The sequence below is a fragment of the Ambystoma mexicanum genome, chromosome 6q (genome assembly GCF_040938575.1).
Source record: "Ambystoma mexicanum isolate Mex_15411 chromosome 6q, UKY_AmexF1_1, whole genome shotgun sequence".
In the NCBI taxonomy this organism is placed as follows: domain Eukaryota; kingdom Metazoa; phylum Chordata; class Amphibia; order Caudata; family Ambystomatidae; genus Ambystoma; species Ambystoma mexicanum.
Genome location: NC_090937.1, coordinates 1602790374 through 1602808170, shown reverse-complemented (window position 1 = coordinate 1602808170; position 17797 = coordinate 1602790374). Strand labels below are relative to the sequence as shown.

The 17797-nt window shown below is 44.4% G+C and overlaps 1 protein-coding gene across 6 annotated transcripts in view; it reads left to right on the top strand.

The window, feature by feature from the left end:
* Window positions 1-17797, top strand: part of DCTN1 (dynactin subunit 1) — a 1327898-nt gene that overhangs the window by 456126 nt on the left and 853975 nt on the right. For 3 of the 6 annotated variants that reach the window (XM_069632339.1, XM_069632340.1, XM_069632342.1), the window contains exon 6: window positions 6318-6335. The exons of the other annotated variants lie outside the window; for them this stretch is intronic. In XM_069632339.1, coding sequence (XP_069488440.1) covers window positions 6318-6335 — 18 coding nt within the window. The remainder of the gene's footprint in view (window positions 1-6317; window positions 6336-17797) is intronic. 6 annotated transcript variants of the gene reach the window in all.

The window sequence follows — 17797 nt, the reverse complement described above, 5'->3', positions numbered from 1 at the left end:
CCTTTTTTTCTATTTTGTTTTTCTGATGTTATCTTACTTTTTCTTGTATATATCATAACAGGATTACGGAAATGTCATTAATTTCAAAAAAGTTGTTGATTCAATTTGAATGCAAATAATAAAAGATAAATAGTGTTAGATTATCTTTCAGCTATTTCCTCTTACCTGGCTGTACCTTAAGTTTCACCTAAGAAATGTATGGAATTTAATTCTGGTGCTTGCCTTTTTTATTCATAAAACCTTTGAGCCTCTTGGTCATGAAACAGCTTTGAAAAAAGCCTTACTTCTTGCTAGCCTGTTGGCCAAACATATTGTAGCTATTCAGACAGAGGATTCATACCTTATTGTCCACTCGGACCTCCTCAGAACATTTCCGTCCTTTATTCCAAAAATACTGATCGAATTGTCCTTTGACCTGGTAATGATTTTGCGATGTATTTGGCCCCTTTTTATGGAGGCCACAATGGGTCATGAACAGAATTTTTAAGTGAATGCGTTGATTGTTTGGTAACCAATAGAGCGCGTTAAGCCCTGGTGCGATGGGAGTCACATATTTTGAGGCCCCAAAACAATCTTGCATGGTTTTGGGTTTGTCTCGGTTGGTGCTTTAAACCTACATAGACACCATGACAGTGGCATGATGTTTATCGGGACTCAGGATCTAGTAAGTTTGAATTCTTTGGGTCTTTCCAGTTGGGGTGATCTTGCACAGCACAGGGATTTAGAAGTGGAGTGCAGTGCAGTGGAAGAATTTCAGGTAACATTTTTTGGGACGGAGCCAGACTGTAAATCATCTAGGAGGACCGTTATAGAGCAGCTCGAATTATTTCTTGTTTGGGTACGGTCTTGGTCAAGTTAAACGCAATTGATAAAGACAATTGCCTGAGAAAAGCCAATAAAGCTTTGATGCTACTGTTAAACATCCATTGGGACAGATTTGAGCCTTGGGGGGACACCAGTGTTTAGTGGGGTTTAACAGAAGTAGTTAAGTAGTTATGGTGAGAACAGAGCCAAGGTGGTTAAAGGCTGCCATTTTATTGCTGATGTTTGTAGTCTGCAAATGAGAATTGAGTGCTCTCCAGTATCACATGCTGACAAAAGATCCAGGAGGATTAGGATAGAAAGTGACTTCAATATTTTGTTTTCTCTCATGAAGAGGACACTAGCTAGTTTGCTTCTTGAGGACCTAAAACACGATTGAATGTTCTGATAAAGACTGCGTGATTTACTGTGCTGGATAGTTGGTTGGTGAGAAACTTCTTAATTATTTTGCCTATAAAAAGAATATTAGAGCTAGGGTGATAGTTTGAGAAATTATGAGGGTCTGAGTTACATTTCATTGTTCAGTACAGGGAACAGTTGTCGCTAGAGGTTTTAGAGACATTGCAAATAAGTGATGGCCAGGGTCAATGTGGTGATGTACTCGGTAATTGGGATTGCTGGGCCTGGCATTGTTTTGGGATCCCAACGCATTCATCAAGTTAGCAATGTCTTTCAAAGAGCATTGGTTGCACCAATAGAGGGGAATGCAGTTTTGTGGTCCTGTGAATTAAGATTCTTTTTAGGATTGGGATGATACCTGATTAAATGAATTTTGTTAATCAAAGCTTTGCTCAAGTTGACTGCACTATTTTAAGATGTTACTGATGTGGAGGTTTGGGGACTCTATGAACATTTTGAAAACCTCCTTGATGCTTTTGACTGCTGAAACCACCTCTTTCTGGAAAAAAGATTTTTTTTTTCTTTCAGTCATACAGTGATATCATTTCGATTGTATTTTAAAGGTGAGATAGACCGCTTCAGAGTGCCACGACGTGTGTTCATGGTTTCTGGTGTTTGTTTTTGGGTCTTGCGGTTGCTGTTATTTATTTATTCATTCATTTGCCCTTTTTAAGAATTAGTTTGGGGTTAATTGTTTCTTAATAAAAGGACCAAGGATCTCTTGGTTGCGTGTTATTTCATGGTTTAGGAATTTTACTTCTGATTAGGGTTAGCAGTAGGAGTGTAACCTACATTGTTAGGTTCTATGGGAAATTAGTATGATTCACACCCTTCATAAGTGTAAGTTCAGAGTGGGATTCAGGAGGTTTGAAATTGTTTTTTAGACTCATCAGTCCATGTGCATAAGAGGAACTGTTGCATGATATCCATGGCATAACCACTCTGTGTGGGGCCCTTAATCGAGTTGAGGACTTTAAAATTCGAAAATATTTCATAGGTTTCCCTTTGGTGCAGCCGACCAGTGGAAGTTTCATTTTGACATGTATCTCACTTTCAGGATGACCTTTGGACCTGATAATGTGTGCGATGCTACAGGCCATGTTGAGAACTTCAAAGTTGGAGTGTTTTGGGGAGTCTGAATCGGAATAGCACCTGATGACCCAGCTTCTCCTCTCTCTCCATGGATCGGTTTCTGCAAGCCCCTTTGTAGCTTTTGGCTATAGGTGGTTCGAGGGTTATTGCCAATACTGCTAATAGCCGGGCTACTTGCCACTTATTGTTAGCCATATATTTAAATGAAGATCTGCAAGAATAAATGCTTGCAAAGTAACCATGACACTGTACTAGGGGAGCTGCAGAACCCGTAACTAGATGTAACCGCCAATGAAATGGGTAACTAGGAAGTATTGAAATAACAAGATGTGCACATTCCTAAGGACAGAAACACTTAGACATGCATTTCAATATTTGTATCGATCCTAAAGTAACAGCTATGTTTAGTCAAACTATATAGACCATGACGAGTGTAAAGGTTACTTTCTTAGAAAAAAAGTGCAAAAAAGCGTAGATTTGGTTTAAGGAGATCAAATTGATTTGTATTACCTTTTTATCCATGTCATAATTACAAAAACTCCAATAAAAACCGAATTTACAAAAAATAAAATTGATTTGTATATGGTGGGTATTTCAATGCGTAGAGACTAACACTCATCAAAGGTTTGAACTACCTTCCTCCTTTAAATTGAAAATTCTTGAGTGACACCCAATTGCCCATAGCTGTGACTCATTTTTCTGTAGCCAAAATCCGACATTTTTCTGCATTCTTAGGATCAGGCTTTGACCAGGACATCTTTAAGTAAGAATTCTATCCCTAAGATCATGAGTTAAGAGATTGACTTACTGATACTGTACTCTTCAAAGGCATTTTTGTCCAATGATCGTGCGTCTACTAATTTTAACAGTACGATTATTAATCTAGGCCAGGTCCAGTTGGTGGCCGAAAAGTTAGTTTAAAATATTTACAATCTGAAGGCTTCAAAAGCATGATTAAGATTAGGGAAGGTTCAGTGTCGAAGGAGCACCAGGTACAATAATGCAGGCACTAAAAGAAATGGTGCACACCACAGGGATGTTGAAATTAAAAGAATAAAATGCAGTTGGATTTGCAAGGAGTACAAGTAAATCACATTAGTGACTCTTGTCATCAAAGTTTCCTTTATTGTCCCCTTGTATTAAGGGTAAAAATGTTCAAGTTGCAAGCTATGGGCCAGGCATACACTTTCTCACCTAATTTCTCCACATGTGCACACACATGCGACTGAGGGCACACACGCACACCATTTCGTACTCACCAAGAGTTATTAATCACAAGCCAATAGTGGCGAGTGCAAATGTTGAGGCCTGTTTTGGATAATTTGCAAACTTGACTTTTTTGTTCTTGGGTTTATCTACAGCACACGGACACTGCCCTGGGGAGGCTTCCTAGCACTAAAGAGAGCAGACGAAGTGTTCTAGTGGGACGACTGAGGAGATAGAACTACATAAAGGTTTAAGTGCTTTCCCAATGTGAAAATGATCCTCATACCTTGCTGGAATCATCAGAGGGAATTTTATAGAAGCGTAGTCTCCCAGTCTCTGCAGTTTTCTTTTTCGAATGATGATGTTGAGGAGGAGGAGGAGGGAGGAAACTAAATGACAGGACCATATTAAGGTTCTATAGCATAGCTCTTTTGGATGAATTGTGGACCTTACATTTCTCTGTGTTGTCAACTGGCAACTAATGTAGGAACAGCAACACTGTAGAGAATGCTTATGACGGCAAACACCACAGAACGCAGCGGCCATGTTCTGCACCCTTTGCAGTCAATTAGTCATGAAATTTGGTAGACGAAGAAAAAACGTGTTTTGGTAGTCCAGAGAGGATAATACCAGGGATATTGTTGTCTTCACTGTTTGGATAGCTGATAAGTGAAGATGTATTGAGTGTTTTTAAGAGTGCAAAAAGCTCCTGTGAACCACAGCATTAGCTTGGTCGCCATCTATAAGGACCTCGAGGTTATTGACTTTCGTGGATGTTTGAGATAGCTGCCAGAATAAGAGGCACCTTCCTCTAAAACCTAACATTCCCCTCTCGAACTGACCGGTGGCAACCGCTTGTTTGGTGGGGTGGAATAGTACTGTTATTGGTTGATCAGTTTTATTATAGCAACAATTAGACCTGGCTCACATTGGGACTCTGAATGCAGGCAATGCGCCATTGGCGTATATTCTTGATATAGCACTGCATGGCAGGCGGATGGACTTGCCCACAGAGCTTGCACGCGATGATTTTGCTGCTTACCATATTCAGGAGCAATAGTAAAATGACACTTAGTCTATTCGGTACAAAGTAGTCGATTACTTTGAGTGCAAAAAGAACAGGTCAGTAACTGATCATTCTTGGGAATAGTGGGGGAACTACAAACATTAAGAACTAAAAGTAGTGTGGAATTCTGTTCCTGGTGATCCCAGCTTCTCCACACCTTGGCCTCGACTTGGCATGGTGCAGTTACTATTCTACCTTCAGCCCTAACCAACTAATAGATTGTCCTAGGCCAGCTTCAGTTATTGGGTCAAAGTCAGGGTATTGAAGTGCGTGCGTGCGTGTGTGTGTGTGTGTGTGCGTGCGTGTTGGGCTAACGTAGCAAGCAGCTGCTTCAGCACAGATTAAACGTGGACTCGTTCATAACTCCAAGCTAAATACCATGAGAGTTTTCAGCATCGAAGCCCTGTGTGCTTCACTATATGCAAGAACTGACCTTCCAGTGGATGTGACGTGCAAAAAGAACAGGTCAGTAACTGATCATTCTTGGGAATAGTGGGGGAACTACAAACATTAAGAACTAAAAGTAGTGTGGAATTCTGTTCCGGGTGATCCCCGCTTCTCGACACCTTGGCCTCGACTTGGCATGGTGCAGTTACTATTCTACCTTCAGCCCTAACCAACTAATAGATTGTCCTAGGCCAGCTTCAGTTATTGGGTCAAAGTCAGGGTATTGAAGTGCGTGCGTGCGTGTGTGCGTGCGTGTTGGGCTAACGTAGCAAGCAGCTGCTTCAGCACAGATTAAACGTGGACTCGTTCATAACTCCAAGCTAAATACCATGAGAGTTTTCAGCATCGAAGCCCTGTGTGCTTCACTATATGCAAGAACTGACCTTCCAGTGGATGTGACGTGCAGAGAGATGTCCAAAGAAGTAGCACAGTTTCATCTCTGGGCATTGTGTTTTCACACGACCCTCTGAAAAGCCTGGACAGCTAGTAGGCTGGCAAAATGTAGACATTCTAATAATTTCATAAAATGGGCAGCGTACACTCCTTAACCGGATACACGAGAAAGTGCCTTTGAAGTCGGCCAATTATATGCGTCCTCTTTCAGATGCTATTAATGATACAGACGAGGAAAGCGGGGCCTCTGCTGTGCCCCCCTGCACCGATCTGCTCGGCAGAAGCCTACTACTGTACACCCTAAGCCCAGTGCATCGCTTTTGGGAGGCTGGACCAAGAAGCTTTCTGATTAGCCCGGCAGACAGCTGAGCCTAAGCTGTTGCTAGGCAACAGCAGCACATCATCTGTCCCCGAATCCCTCCTTCCTTCCCTCCCTCCCCTCTCGCCCTCTCGGTGCGAGGCATCAAATCAATTACTGATGCAGAGCCGGGCTGCAAGGATTGCCTGGGAACTTGGAGACGGGCAGGAAAAAGCCCTCCGCTGATGATGTAATCGGGGGCCGGGGCGGTGGTTGGAGAAGACGGCAGAGCAAGGGAAGTGCGCGCAGACTTGTATTGTTGTGGCTCGATGCCTGCCATCGGTGTCCCTGCGATGGGATACTGTGCACCAGGACTCCGCTGATTGGCGACAGTGGTTGCCAGCCTCCAGTGGCATCGGGCGCGCGCAGTGCATGGCCGCGGAAAGGAGGACGCTGCAGCCATTTGGAGCATCCTTGGGCAGCGCCAGTTGAGAGACTGTGTCTACAGCAATCTGCCTTGTTGTGATTTTCTTTTCTAACCTGTGCTCTCCCCTCTCTTCCTCTCTCCTAACCTTCTCTGCAACCATGAAACAGGCCCCAACAACACGTAAGGTACAAATATGACTGTCACTGTTATTCCATGAAACCTTCACTTGTCTACTGCATTTTGGGGGGTGGGGAGGGTTGCTGGAACTGGAGCAGTTTGTTCTTGGTGCCTTACACTGTCCATCATGTCCCCTACTCTTCCATGTGCCTTGGGTTCTAGCACACGGAGTTCATAGACGTCGTGGGTGCATGCGGCAGCTCTTGCGGAGATGCCCCCCGCGCCAGCTGCACCCCCCTGCCTGTCCGCTGCTTTGCTAAGCTTGCATGCTGCTAGGGTGCTTGCAAGTGGCTCACAGGGCTACGACTTGGGCGCGCATTTCTGCTCAACTTGTCCTTGGAAAGGGGGCGAGGCTAGAATGACTGTGCATATCTCGTGGGCATCCTGCCCCCAAGTGCGTAGTGCCCTCTCCGGACCCACGCACTGCTCGCACACTATTTTATCCGTGCTGGGCAGAATACGGCGCAGTTCAGCTTCGCCTCTTGCCATCTATTTAATGTGTAAACAATCTTCATTTGCATGCAGCCTTTAAGCAACGTAAATGACTCCTCTCTGTTCTGCATCCTGTCCGTCTAGCAGATTCACTGATTCATGACGGAATTCAGCATTATTTCCTGCTGTATTTCTTTCTGATGGTGTTTTAGTTATGTATATTTTACCTTTCCCACACCTCGCTTTCGTTCGCATTGGTTGGTTGGTTTGCTAGTATACACAGACCCGTGAAACACACGGGCAGAAGAACGCCAAGTATCAGCCACTGTAGCGTCCCGTGACACTGCAAGCAGGGAGGTCATCAGCCAGGCGCCCACATGGCGACCAAGGGGACCCCTGGCGGCAGAACGTTGTGCTTTGATTGTAATCCAAGAAAGGGGGAATTCATTCAAGATGAGTGGGCGGTTGTCAATGTCATTTTTACATGTTGAGAAAAGTGAGACTCTAAAAGAGAAGCCAGGAATGTCATTGTTGAATTGTAATATTTTGTTGTTTTTTTAAGGAAATTATTGAATACTTGCATGGTTATATGTGAAAATGACTAGTTGGAAAAATACAATGAAACAAAAAAAGTTGTGAATAATAGAAATGATTTACATTAGTTTAAAGAATTATGCAGCCTGAAAAAAGTGAGATAAATAGGTTATTGATGTATCAGTATAGCAGACGATTTAAATTAGGATATGCAGGTGTCTGGTTGCCTGTGAAGCATGCTTATGTTTCATATTGTTATGTATGAATACCATTGAAAGTTACTACTATTCTGACTGGGTAGCTCCGCCGTGTGGGTAGCTCCGCCGTGTGTATGTGCTGTCCATTTGGAGAAAAGCTTCATTTGGTCCCGACTAGGAAGCCGCATTCTGGAAGGCTAATTCCGCTACTCTGGGGAGGAAAGTCTCCGAGCTGTGGGATGACCTGACTAGTACCCCTATGCGCTGAATTAAGAGCTAGAATTGGTTATTACGAGATTGCGAGACATGCCCTATTTAGAATAGATCAGGGGGTATGGCGGTGCAGAACTGGTTCCTGTATATTCATAGGTAATCTTTGCACAGTGAACAGCTGATTGTGATTGAGTGAACACTAATCGGGGATACAAATTATAGGGTTGGTCCGTTGCAAATTGGTGGTAGATCCATTTGATACATATTGATTGCAGCATGTCCGCTGGTTCTGTGGCTAGGTGTAGGAACCTTGTAGACCCTCCTATTGGGGAACTCATCGTGACGTTCTGGCAGAAAAGGATTATTGGATCTGGTATTTACAAGGGTAACTACTGTTGTAGGTGGCGTTGTCAAGTGACCACCGAGCTTTGGGTTTTAGGCAAAGTCAGTTGAAGCTATAGAATGTAGACGTGAGAGGCGCTTTTTTAGAAGTAGTAGGTTTTGGCAATCCGTGGTGGGGTCCCTGAATACTTCTGTTTTTTTTCATTTGTTTTCTTTCCGAGATGTATTTTTTTTAAATTTAAGTGTTTTACAGTTTACAAGAAACTTTTACACTTAAGTAGATAAAAGCAAATTAATACAATGAACGAATACAACCAAATGTGCACAACATTTGATCAACTTCATCATGTAATGTAAAATGCAGTTAGCCAGGCGTCCTCAATGTAAATTCTGTCATTAGGCATACAAGAAATCCCATATTCCCCTCCAAGCTGCCTTCCCCTCTTCAGACCTTGCAACATGTTTCCATTGAGTTTCGTTAAAGCTATCATTAAGGCTTGATTAGACTCTTTTTAATGTGTTGGAGCTGCAAGAGAAAAATAAAACAAACCAGTGTGGATGCGTCAAGCCTCATTTCTGGGCACATACACAAAAGAGTGCACAAGCCATAATGACAGAAATGATGAACAAGAGGCCATTTTCCAAGATCCCACAAGTAACGCCTCTAGCCCGGCTATAGTAAGCACCAAGAACCTCTTCCCATTTAAACCCTGCCTCGCTCTGGGGAAAATGCACTCCGCTTCCATTATTTGACGTTTGTGCAACTGTCCAACCCGCTAGCCTTTTCAGTGTAGGCAGAAGTGTTAGGTTGCAGTCGCATCTGACATTCCCTGTGCAGTCCAAACCATTCACTTTACAAAACATGCTTTCATAAACTGATGATGGAATTGGATGAAAAGATGTGATGTGCTGTCCCGGAAGCTCAGGCCTGCTTAGGTTCAGTGCAGCAAAGGGATGCAGCTGCGATACAGAATTCCCGAGGGAGGCGAGCACAAGGTCATGATTCCTAAATGGAGCTCAGCCACCAAGGGACTATCGGAACTGAAGTCTTCTCAAATAACAGGACAAGGCCTTTGGCAGAGGTGGGACTACCCGCACAGGTTGTGTTATCTCTGCACATTACCCGCAAGGGCTCATCAGGGTTTTTATCAAAGATGGACGTGGACCGTTTAGCGATCAGGGACTTAAATAATGTGCTGGCGGTGCTGCTCAAAATGTACAAGGGGAGGGTTGAAATTGGACTGAATGGAGGGATACTGGAATTGCAGCAGGCAGTGTGCGTTGTTTTTCAGATGAAAGGTCAGACAACGGACAAAAGGCAGTTGGTGTTTGGGGTGAGATTGGACATTGTTTTCATAGTATGCAACGGGCGCGCAGTAGGCCCATAAGAGGAGGCTTGGAAGAGTGCATTCTCTGCCACCCAGCTTTAGACCGTGCAGAACCCATTGTGAAGTGCAAGGAGTGAATGGGCAGACTGGTTGACCCTTTGATTTGCCCACTCGAGAGGTAGTACTGACCCCAGGGTGTAAGATTCTTAAAGGAAGCCTAGCCATCCATAAAACCATAGTAAGACGCCTAAGACGACCAGCTTAGTCATTGCAAACTTTGAGAGTAGTACCTCCGCTGGGCGATTTATGCATTTGTGCTTACTCATTCACAACCCTATTCAATCGGCAGATATGGCATTCAATGGCACTTCTAAAATGGTATGGCTGCTTCTTTACAGAGTTTGAAGATGTATTATGAATTACTTCAAGATGAATGAGACTGATAAAGAATACGCCTTGGAAGATTATGATAGAGATAGAGGTTTTATTTGCATAGGCAGTGGGTTTGTAAAATAGTTTTTAAAAATGCTTCACATGGTATGGGTTATTGTACTGTGGGTGGTTTTGTTTCAAATGGAATTGAGATTTTATAATTTTAGCTATTGACGGAAGTTTTATGTGACATTAGAAAATGTTTTGTGAGGTTTTGAATTAATTATTTGTAATTGTTAAGTTGCTCTTGTAAAAGTTCAGTTCTTTTTGAATTGAACTAATATACAATTAGAATAAAATATGTATGGCATTACACGGGAAAGTGCTCTTTCGGATAGGAAACAGCAGCAAAGTAGTACTTCAACTGTTAGTGTTTCTCATTTGTGGGCTTCTTTTAATTTTCAAATGTTTGTATTACATCATGAGATAATGTGTTGCAATGTGAAGAATACTGTGTAACATAATGAATGCAATAGTTCTGTTATCCCCCATATCATTGTTTGCTTTGATCTCGCTGGGATTCTTAGCACGTTATAGTGCTGAACATATTATGGAATGCGCAGTAGTCTCCATCGCAGTAGAGTGCTTATCCGTGCATGAGGATGCCATTACTATTATCCCTATCAATATAACCGTACCACTAGTGTATTCATAAGTCCCCTTAGTTTCAAATTGATTGTGTCCTCCCACGTATTCCTCATCTTATGATATTCGTATCCCAACTCTGCTGCTTCGGAATTTTCTTTTCACCAGAGGGCGCAGTGTTTGAGGCCGCAGAGTCGAAGTCCCTCAAGAGCCGCCGTCGGGCGTCAACATCATCCGCTGTATAAAGGGCTCGAGCAGCGCCCGTTACCTCAGTTCTGTTTTTCCGACGCAACTGGTTCGTGTTACGAACGGCGCATCAGATTTTTCCTCGACGATGTCCTCATCATCTACTCCCACTGCACCCAAGTTGGGGTTAAAAAAATGTCAGAAGTGTGGTAGGAAAATGTTAACTGACCCCCATCGGAATTGCTTCTGGTGCCTCGGCCCAGACCATTGGATTGACGAGTGCGGGTCCTGTCAGGCCATGTCCAACAAGGCTCTTAGGGAATGTAGAGGTAAGCTGGCGGTGGCGGAGGGGACGTATAAGTCTTCTAAAAGACAAAAGGATTCGGATGAATCCAGTCGAATCTCGTCATGAGTCGAGGAGGTCGAGATCAAAGAGTTGCTCGGGGAAATCTTCCTCATCTTCGACCAAAAAGTCAAAAAGTGAAGTCACTGGTCTTCTTCTTCCTCCTCGTCCTCCTCTGAGAGGAGAGTAACTTATCCATCAAAGCACGATTCCCCAGAAAAATGGGAGGCCTTTAGGGCTTCGATGCTCAAAATATTTGAGAAAGCGGCCCAGACCCCCTCGAAGTTGACGCGTGGTGATCATGCCTCTACTCACTCTAAAAGTGACAGAGGAAAATCAAGATCTAAACACGCAAGAGTTGAAAAGGAGTAGAGAGTGTCTTCAAGGGAAAGTTCCCCAACGCCTCGTACTAAGTCAAAGCCTCTGGTGCATAAATCGGGGTTAGCGGAATCGAAGTCGAAGCCAAAACTCGACTCGATACAGTCGAGGACCATACCGTCAAACGCTGATGAAAATGACGTTGACAACTTTGGCTGTATCAAAGCCTTCTTCGACAGCATCAAAGCCTCCTTCGACTCAGTCAAAGCCAGCGTCTTCTCTATCGACTCCTTCAACGCCTTTATCGAGGCCTTGTTTGATTCCAAGACCAAAGTCAACACCATTGTCCATACCTAGGTAGATTCCATCTTCTTTACCTGAAAAGACTTTCCACCCTCAACCTAGACAGGAATTTTTCAGATCCATGTCATCCATATATGAAGAACATTCCTCTCAAGAGGATGTCACTTCAGCTGGAGTTAGGTTTGGAGCCAGAGAGGTCCCTGAAGAGCTAGTGGACCCACAGTCTAAAATAACAGATCTTTGTCTCCAAAATGTTAGTGGCTTAGACACTTCACCTGAAGTGGATTTTGAAAGACCAGACCTTACAGATCATGCTGACCCTAGTTATAGGAATCTTATGGGAAGGATCATTGATTTTATGGGTTGGAAGGCAGCTTCCCCAGATTTTTACCAGGATGACATGACTGACATCCTGAGTGAAGGTCATTTAAAAGATCCTGTTCCATTGCATAAAGCACTGCAAAAAAGGGTGATGGTCAATTGGAATACTCCTGATTCTATATCAGCAGTAAATAAGAAACTTGTACCAAACTATAGGCCAGAATATTTATCTAAACATCCCTCCCCTGAAAGTCTAGTGGCACAAGCTGCAACCTCTACTAGGCAATCGGCTTACCCATCAATACCACCAGATAGGGATGATAAAAAAAGTTGATGCTTGGGCCCGGAAAGTTTTTTCTTTGGTAAGTATGGTCCTTAAATCTACTAATATCACTTGCACTTTAGCTAGATTTACATATACCATGTGGGACTGTATGTCATCAGCGGCTGAAAACATCCCGGAAGGTGAGGAACGGGATGGTTTCTCAAGAGGCTTTTGCGGAATGCCTTCAGTCAGGACTGGAAACTGCGGATAGTGTAAGCAGGTCCATGGCATCTAGCACGGTTCTATGGAGGTTTGCATGGCTAAGGAAATCTGGCTTTGCACCTGATGTGCAGTCTAGATTACTTAACGACTTGTGGATGTTTGGCAGCAAGGCAGAGGAAAGCTTTGAGAAGCTGCAGACGTCAAAAGCGGCAGCAAAATCACTTAATGCAGTGCACAAGGCAACCTCAGCAACACTCTTACGCAGGCTCATCTTCCTGGAAGAGTCGCCCTTTTCGCTTCTATTCCTCTTTTGGAAAAGGGAGAGGGCATGCCAGTCAGAGAGGCCAACAGAGAAAATCCTTTCGTGGTGGAAACGGCAGAGGTGCTAGATCAGCCACAGAGGCGGCTAATACCACCTCAGCCGCTGCGGCAGCCGCTGCAAAGTCACTTTGAGGTCTTCACCCACAAGACACAGGTGGGAGGCAGAATCACTCGGTATCTGGACGAATGGCAGGGCATTACGTTAGATGTCTGGGCACCAGAGATAGTGACCCATGGTTACTGTCTTCCTTTTCATCAAAGACCTCAAGATCGTCCACCGGGAGCCAACTCTGTAAAAATTCCAGACCCGCTCCTTGTGCAGGAGATTTTAACCCTGCTAGAGAAAGGTGCAATAGAACATGTACCTGTAGCGGAGAGAAACAAGGGCTGGTGCCCCCCCCCCCTATTTTCTCATCCCCAAAAAGGACAGAGGATTGAGACCTATCTTGGACTTAAGAAACTTGAACAAGTTCCTCAGGAAGGACAAGTTCAAGATGGTGACCCTTTCTCAGATCCTTCAGGCTCTTCACCGTCAGGACTGGCTGGTTTCATTGGACCTTCAGGATGCTTACTTTCATGCGTCAATCCATCTCAAGCACAGAAAGTACCTGAGGGTTGCAATTGGTGGTTCTCCTTATCAGTTTCGGGTTCTACCATTTGGGCTGACCTCCGCCCCGAGGATTTTCACCAAGCTGATGGCGGTGAGTATCAGAAGAAGGGGGAATTCACGTCTACCCTTATCTGGACTATTGGCTAATCAGTGCAAGTTCGCCCGAACAAGCCCAGGAACATCTGACCTTCACCTGTCACTTCTTACACAGTCTGGGCTTCTCCCTCAATTACAAGAAGTCACAAATGATTCCAAGCCAAAAACTCCAATTCATCTGAGCAATCCTGGACACTTCCTCAGGGAAAGCCTTGCCTCTCGAGGAGAGAGCTCACCACATTATGCAGATGGTAATGAAGTTTCAAAATGCCCAACATCTACCGACATTTGACTTTCTAAGGTCGCTAGGCCTGCATTTATCTGGTGCCAGAGGCCAGATTGAGGATGAGATCCCTTCAATGATCCCTTAGGACTCGATTGTCTCAGTTTTTGGTGGAGATGTCAGATCTTCTGCAAGTTGCGACTGAAGATCTCCTATGGTGGGCTTGCAAGGGGAATATCCCCAAGAGGGAACCTTTTTGGCAACCATGGCCAGAGATAACAGTAGTGATGGACACCTCACTCACGGGGTGGGGAGCCCACACCATCGATCTGGCAATCAGCAGTCGTTGTTCTCCATCGGAGTCCAAACTACACATCAACCTTTTGGAGCGGAGGGCAATCTGACTAGCGCTGAAGGCTTTTCTACCCTCTGTACAGGGAAAGAATGTCCTGATAATGACGGACAACGCAGTGTCCATGTACTACCTCAACAAGAGGAGGCGTAGGATCACTTCAACTGTGCAGAGAGGCAATGCAGCTCTGGTTCTGGACAATGGAAGAAGGAATCTCTATCAGCAGTTCACCTAGCCTGAGAGCTGAACATGGTGGAGGATGCTCTGAGCAGGCCGAGCACCGTATCATGAATGGAAACTAGCTCAGGAAGTTCAAGAGATCTTCACCCTTTGGGGAACCCCTCAAGTGGATCTGTTTGCGACCGGTGCCAACCGGAAGTGCGAACTGTACTGCTCAAGGGAATTTCCCCCAAGAGCAGCTCTAGGGGACGCGTTCGTAGTGGACTGGGTATTTCCACTCCTTTACGCGTTTCCCCCTGTCCCTGTGATTCCTCAAGTAATCAGGAGGTTGAGAAAGTTCAGGAAAACCATGATCTTAATTGCCCCGGATTGGGCCAGGAGGACGTGGTACCCGGACCTTCTGCACATGTCCATCTGCCCTCCAATGCATCTTCCACAAAGAAAGGATCTTCTCTCGCAAGAGGAAGATCGGGTTCTCCATCCAGAGGTCAAAACACTCAGTCTTCACGCACGGTTTCAGAGAGGCTAAGATATAAGGATTGGGCCCTCTGGGATGACGTAATGGAGATTTTGCTTTCGGCCAGAAGGCCAGCAACAAAATACCTTTTATTGGTGTCGTCGGAACAAGTTCAGTAACGGGTGCAGGGATAAGAATGTGGATCCATTTCTTTGTAATACTCCAACTGTACTTTCTTTTCTCTTACATTTAGCCAATCTGGGGCTCCAAGTTGGTGCTATAAAAGGATATTTGGCAGCGCTATCTATTTTTAAGCGCTCATCAGAAGAAGTGTCCTATTCTAAAAGGCCTTTAGTCATTCAATTCTTGAAAGGGCTGACAATTGTATATCCTCCAACACCTTTTCAGGTGCCCATCTTGGATTTAAATCTAGTCTTAAAATTTCTCATGTGTGCCCCTTTCGAACCTTTACATTCTTGCCCATTTAGACTTCTCACTCTTAGGACAATTCTGTTAGTGGCTATAACATCAGCCCGCAGGGTAAGTGAGTTGCAGGCACTGTCTTGTAAGCCTCCTCACACCATTTTCCATAGAGACTAGGTTATTCTAAAAGTCAAACCTTCTTTCTTGCCTAAAATAGTTTGATTTTCATCTGTCACAAAAAATTGTCTTCCCTCCCTTTTATCCTCTGCCTCACACTATTAAGGAAGAGGGCAGATTGCATAGACTGGACCCAAAAAGAGCTCTCAGTTTCTACATTTCCTGATTGGCAAATCTTCGACATTGTGACCAACTATTTGTTGGGTATTTACAATTTACTGGGCACAAATTGGGCCTTGCAGTGTCTAAACAAACACTATCCAGGTGGATAATTCTACAATCTCTGAATGCTACAAATTAGCTGGGAAAGAGCCTCCAGATGGATTAAGGGCTCATTCTACCAGAGGCATGGCAACTTCCACTGCTCTTCAGAGGGATGTCCCGGTGCAGGATATTTGTGCTGCGGCCACCTGGTCGTCAATGCACACCTTTTGTAAAGCATTGCTGCTTGGACTCTACTTCATATCAAGGAGGACTATTTGCAAAAGCTGTCCTTCATTCAGTCCAAAATTTCTATTACTCCCACCTCCAAAATTACTACTGCCATGGGAGTCTATCATAAAATGAGGAATACGTGGGAGGACACAATCCATTCGAAGAACAAGTTACTTCCCAACTGTAATGTTCTTTCGATTGGATGTTCCTACCACGTATTCCTCATCGACCCTCCCAACCGACCCCTCTGTACAGTTTACGCCGGGTGCACTCTAACTTCTTTAAGAGCCTGAGGACTTAAAACCTGATCAGCTGATGCGACCATGAACACCGTAAAAACAGAACTGAGGTAACGGCCGCTGCAGGAGCCCTTTATACAGCGGATGACTTTGACTCCCGACGGCGGCTCTCGGGGGACTTCGATTCTGTGGCCTCGAACACAGCGCCCTCTGGTGAAAATAAAATTCCGAAGCAGCAGAGCTGGGATACGAATATCATAAGATGAGGAATACGTGGGAGGAACATCCAATCGAAAGAACGTTACAGTTGGTAAGTAAGTTGTTCTTCTCTCGTATTATCAGAGTTCGCGGGAGACTGACTGCACAGCAGGACTCGTTGGTTATCCCAGAGCTCACCAGTGCCAGGTTTCAGTGGGTGGGGGGGTCTGTCCTAGTGACATGTACAGTGGACATTTAACCGACACCCCACGAAGCGTGTCCGGTCATCCAGTTTTGCAAAAGCAAACCGTATTATTTTTGTAGGTGATCCTGTCGCGGTTTATTACACGGTCATCCTCAGCTCAGGGAGTTCCTTTCCCCCCCAATCCAGGTGGCGCACAACAAAGCACTCTGCTTTTGTTAAGGTTCTGTTTGGTTATGCCTCCAGCCTCTCTCGCACCCAATCCCAACAATTACCTTGTGCCACAATGGACTAGGAACCAGGCTGGTGTTTAGCGAGAATATACATTTATTTATTTCAATCAAATTTGACAAATAGACTAAGATTAGCCACCAATGGTGTGGCAACACAAGAACAAAAATGACTTCCGTAATGGCACCAATACAGATATAATACTGAGATACGCAGTCACAATTTCCTGCAGCTTTCTTTTCAAATCCCTCACCAATGCAGAAAAAGAACAATTCAAAACACAGTGATTGCTGAATTTGGTTGTAATACTTTTCTCCCAGCAACCCCAACCCTCCAAACATTAGACCTGACCCCTCCGAATTGAAGGCCATTGGCAGAGAGTGGGAACACAATGGGAACAACGTTTTGGGATTCTGATAAAATGCACTCTTTCGAAAAAGGGGTGCAAGGGGCAAAATCGTTTTTTTAACTTATTACCACAGATGCAATATGAGGGAAAGAAAAGCAATGGGAACATTCGTTTTGCCACACCTAAAAAGAACAAGCAGGGCTTTGTGGCTTTGGTCAGAGCACAATGGGAACAAAGGGGCAATTTTGTTTTGCACCCTGCACACTCACGTGCAAACAAGGTTTTGGGATTCATTCTTTTGACAAATCTTTGTCTATACCGGCTCAAAACACACTGGGAAGAGCTTGTTAGTTTTTATTGCCAACAACAAATCCTGTGATTTCTATAGGGGAATGAATTGATTTACTTTTAATTTAAATATGCTAAGGATCTACAAAGACAAAAGAGGATATTTTGCTATGGGGGAAATAACTAAAACAATGCTTGAAAATGCAGGGCCTACACAATCTGTGGCTTTGGGGATAGTTTTACTTACAGGAGAGGCCTTGTAATGAGCATCAGGGAACAGCAGGGCACCTTTGGAACAGCAAGCGTGCCAGTCCAGGGTAGTCCCCTCTGGCTCCTCCAAGGTGTCCCAGTCACATCTGTCTCCTTGTCCCTGTCTCCATTGCAAGATTTGGGGTCTCTCTGCTTGGATGTGTCTTGCAAGAGTTCAGCAGCAGGTTACCTCCCAGAATAAGTGAAAAAAAAAAGTTCTGATGCAAGATGGTTCACTTATAGGGCAAATGACCTCACAAACTTGTCATGGTTCCCAGGAAAGGGAATGGTTGTTTTTTTCTACCCACATCCCACCTGTGTGCTAATAGGACAAGGAGATGAGGGGTGTTAGCAGAGCTGTGGGAGGAGAATGCTTTTTCATCCCAAACTGACATGTGGGCTCAGCCTGTTTAGACTCA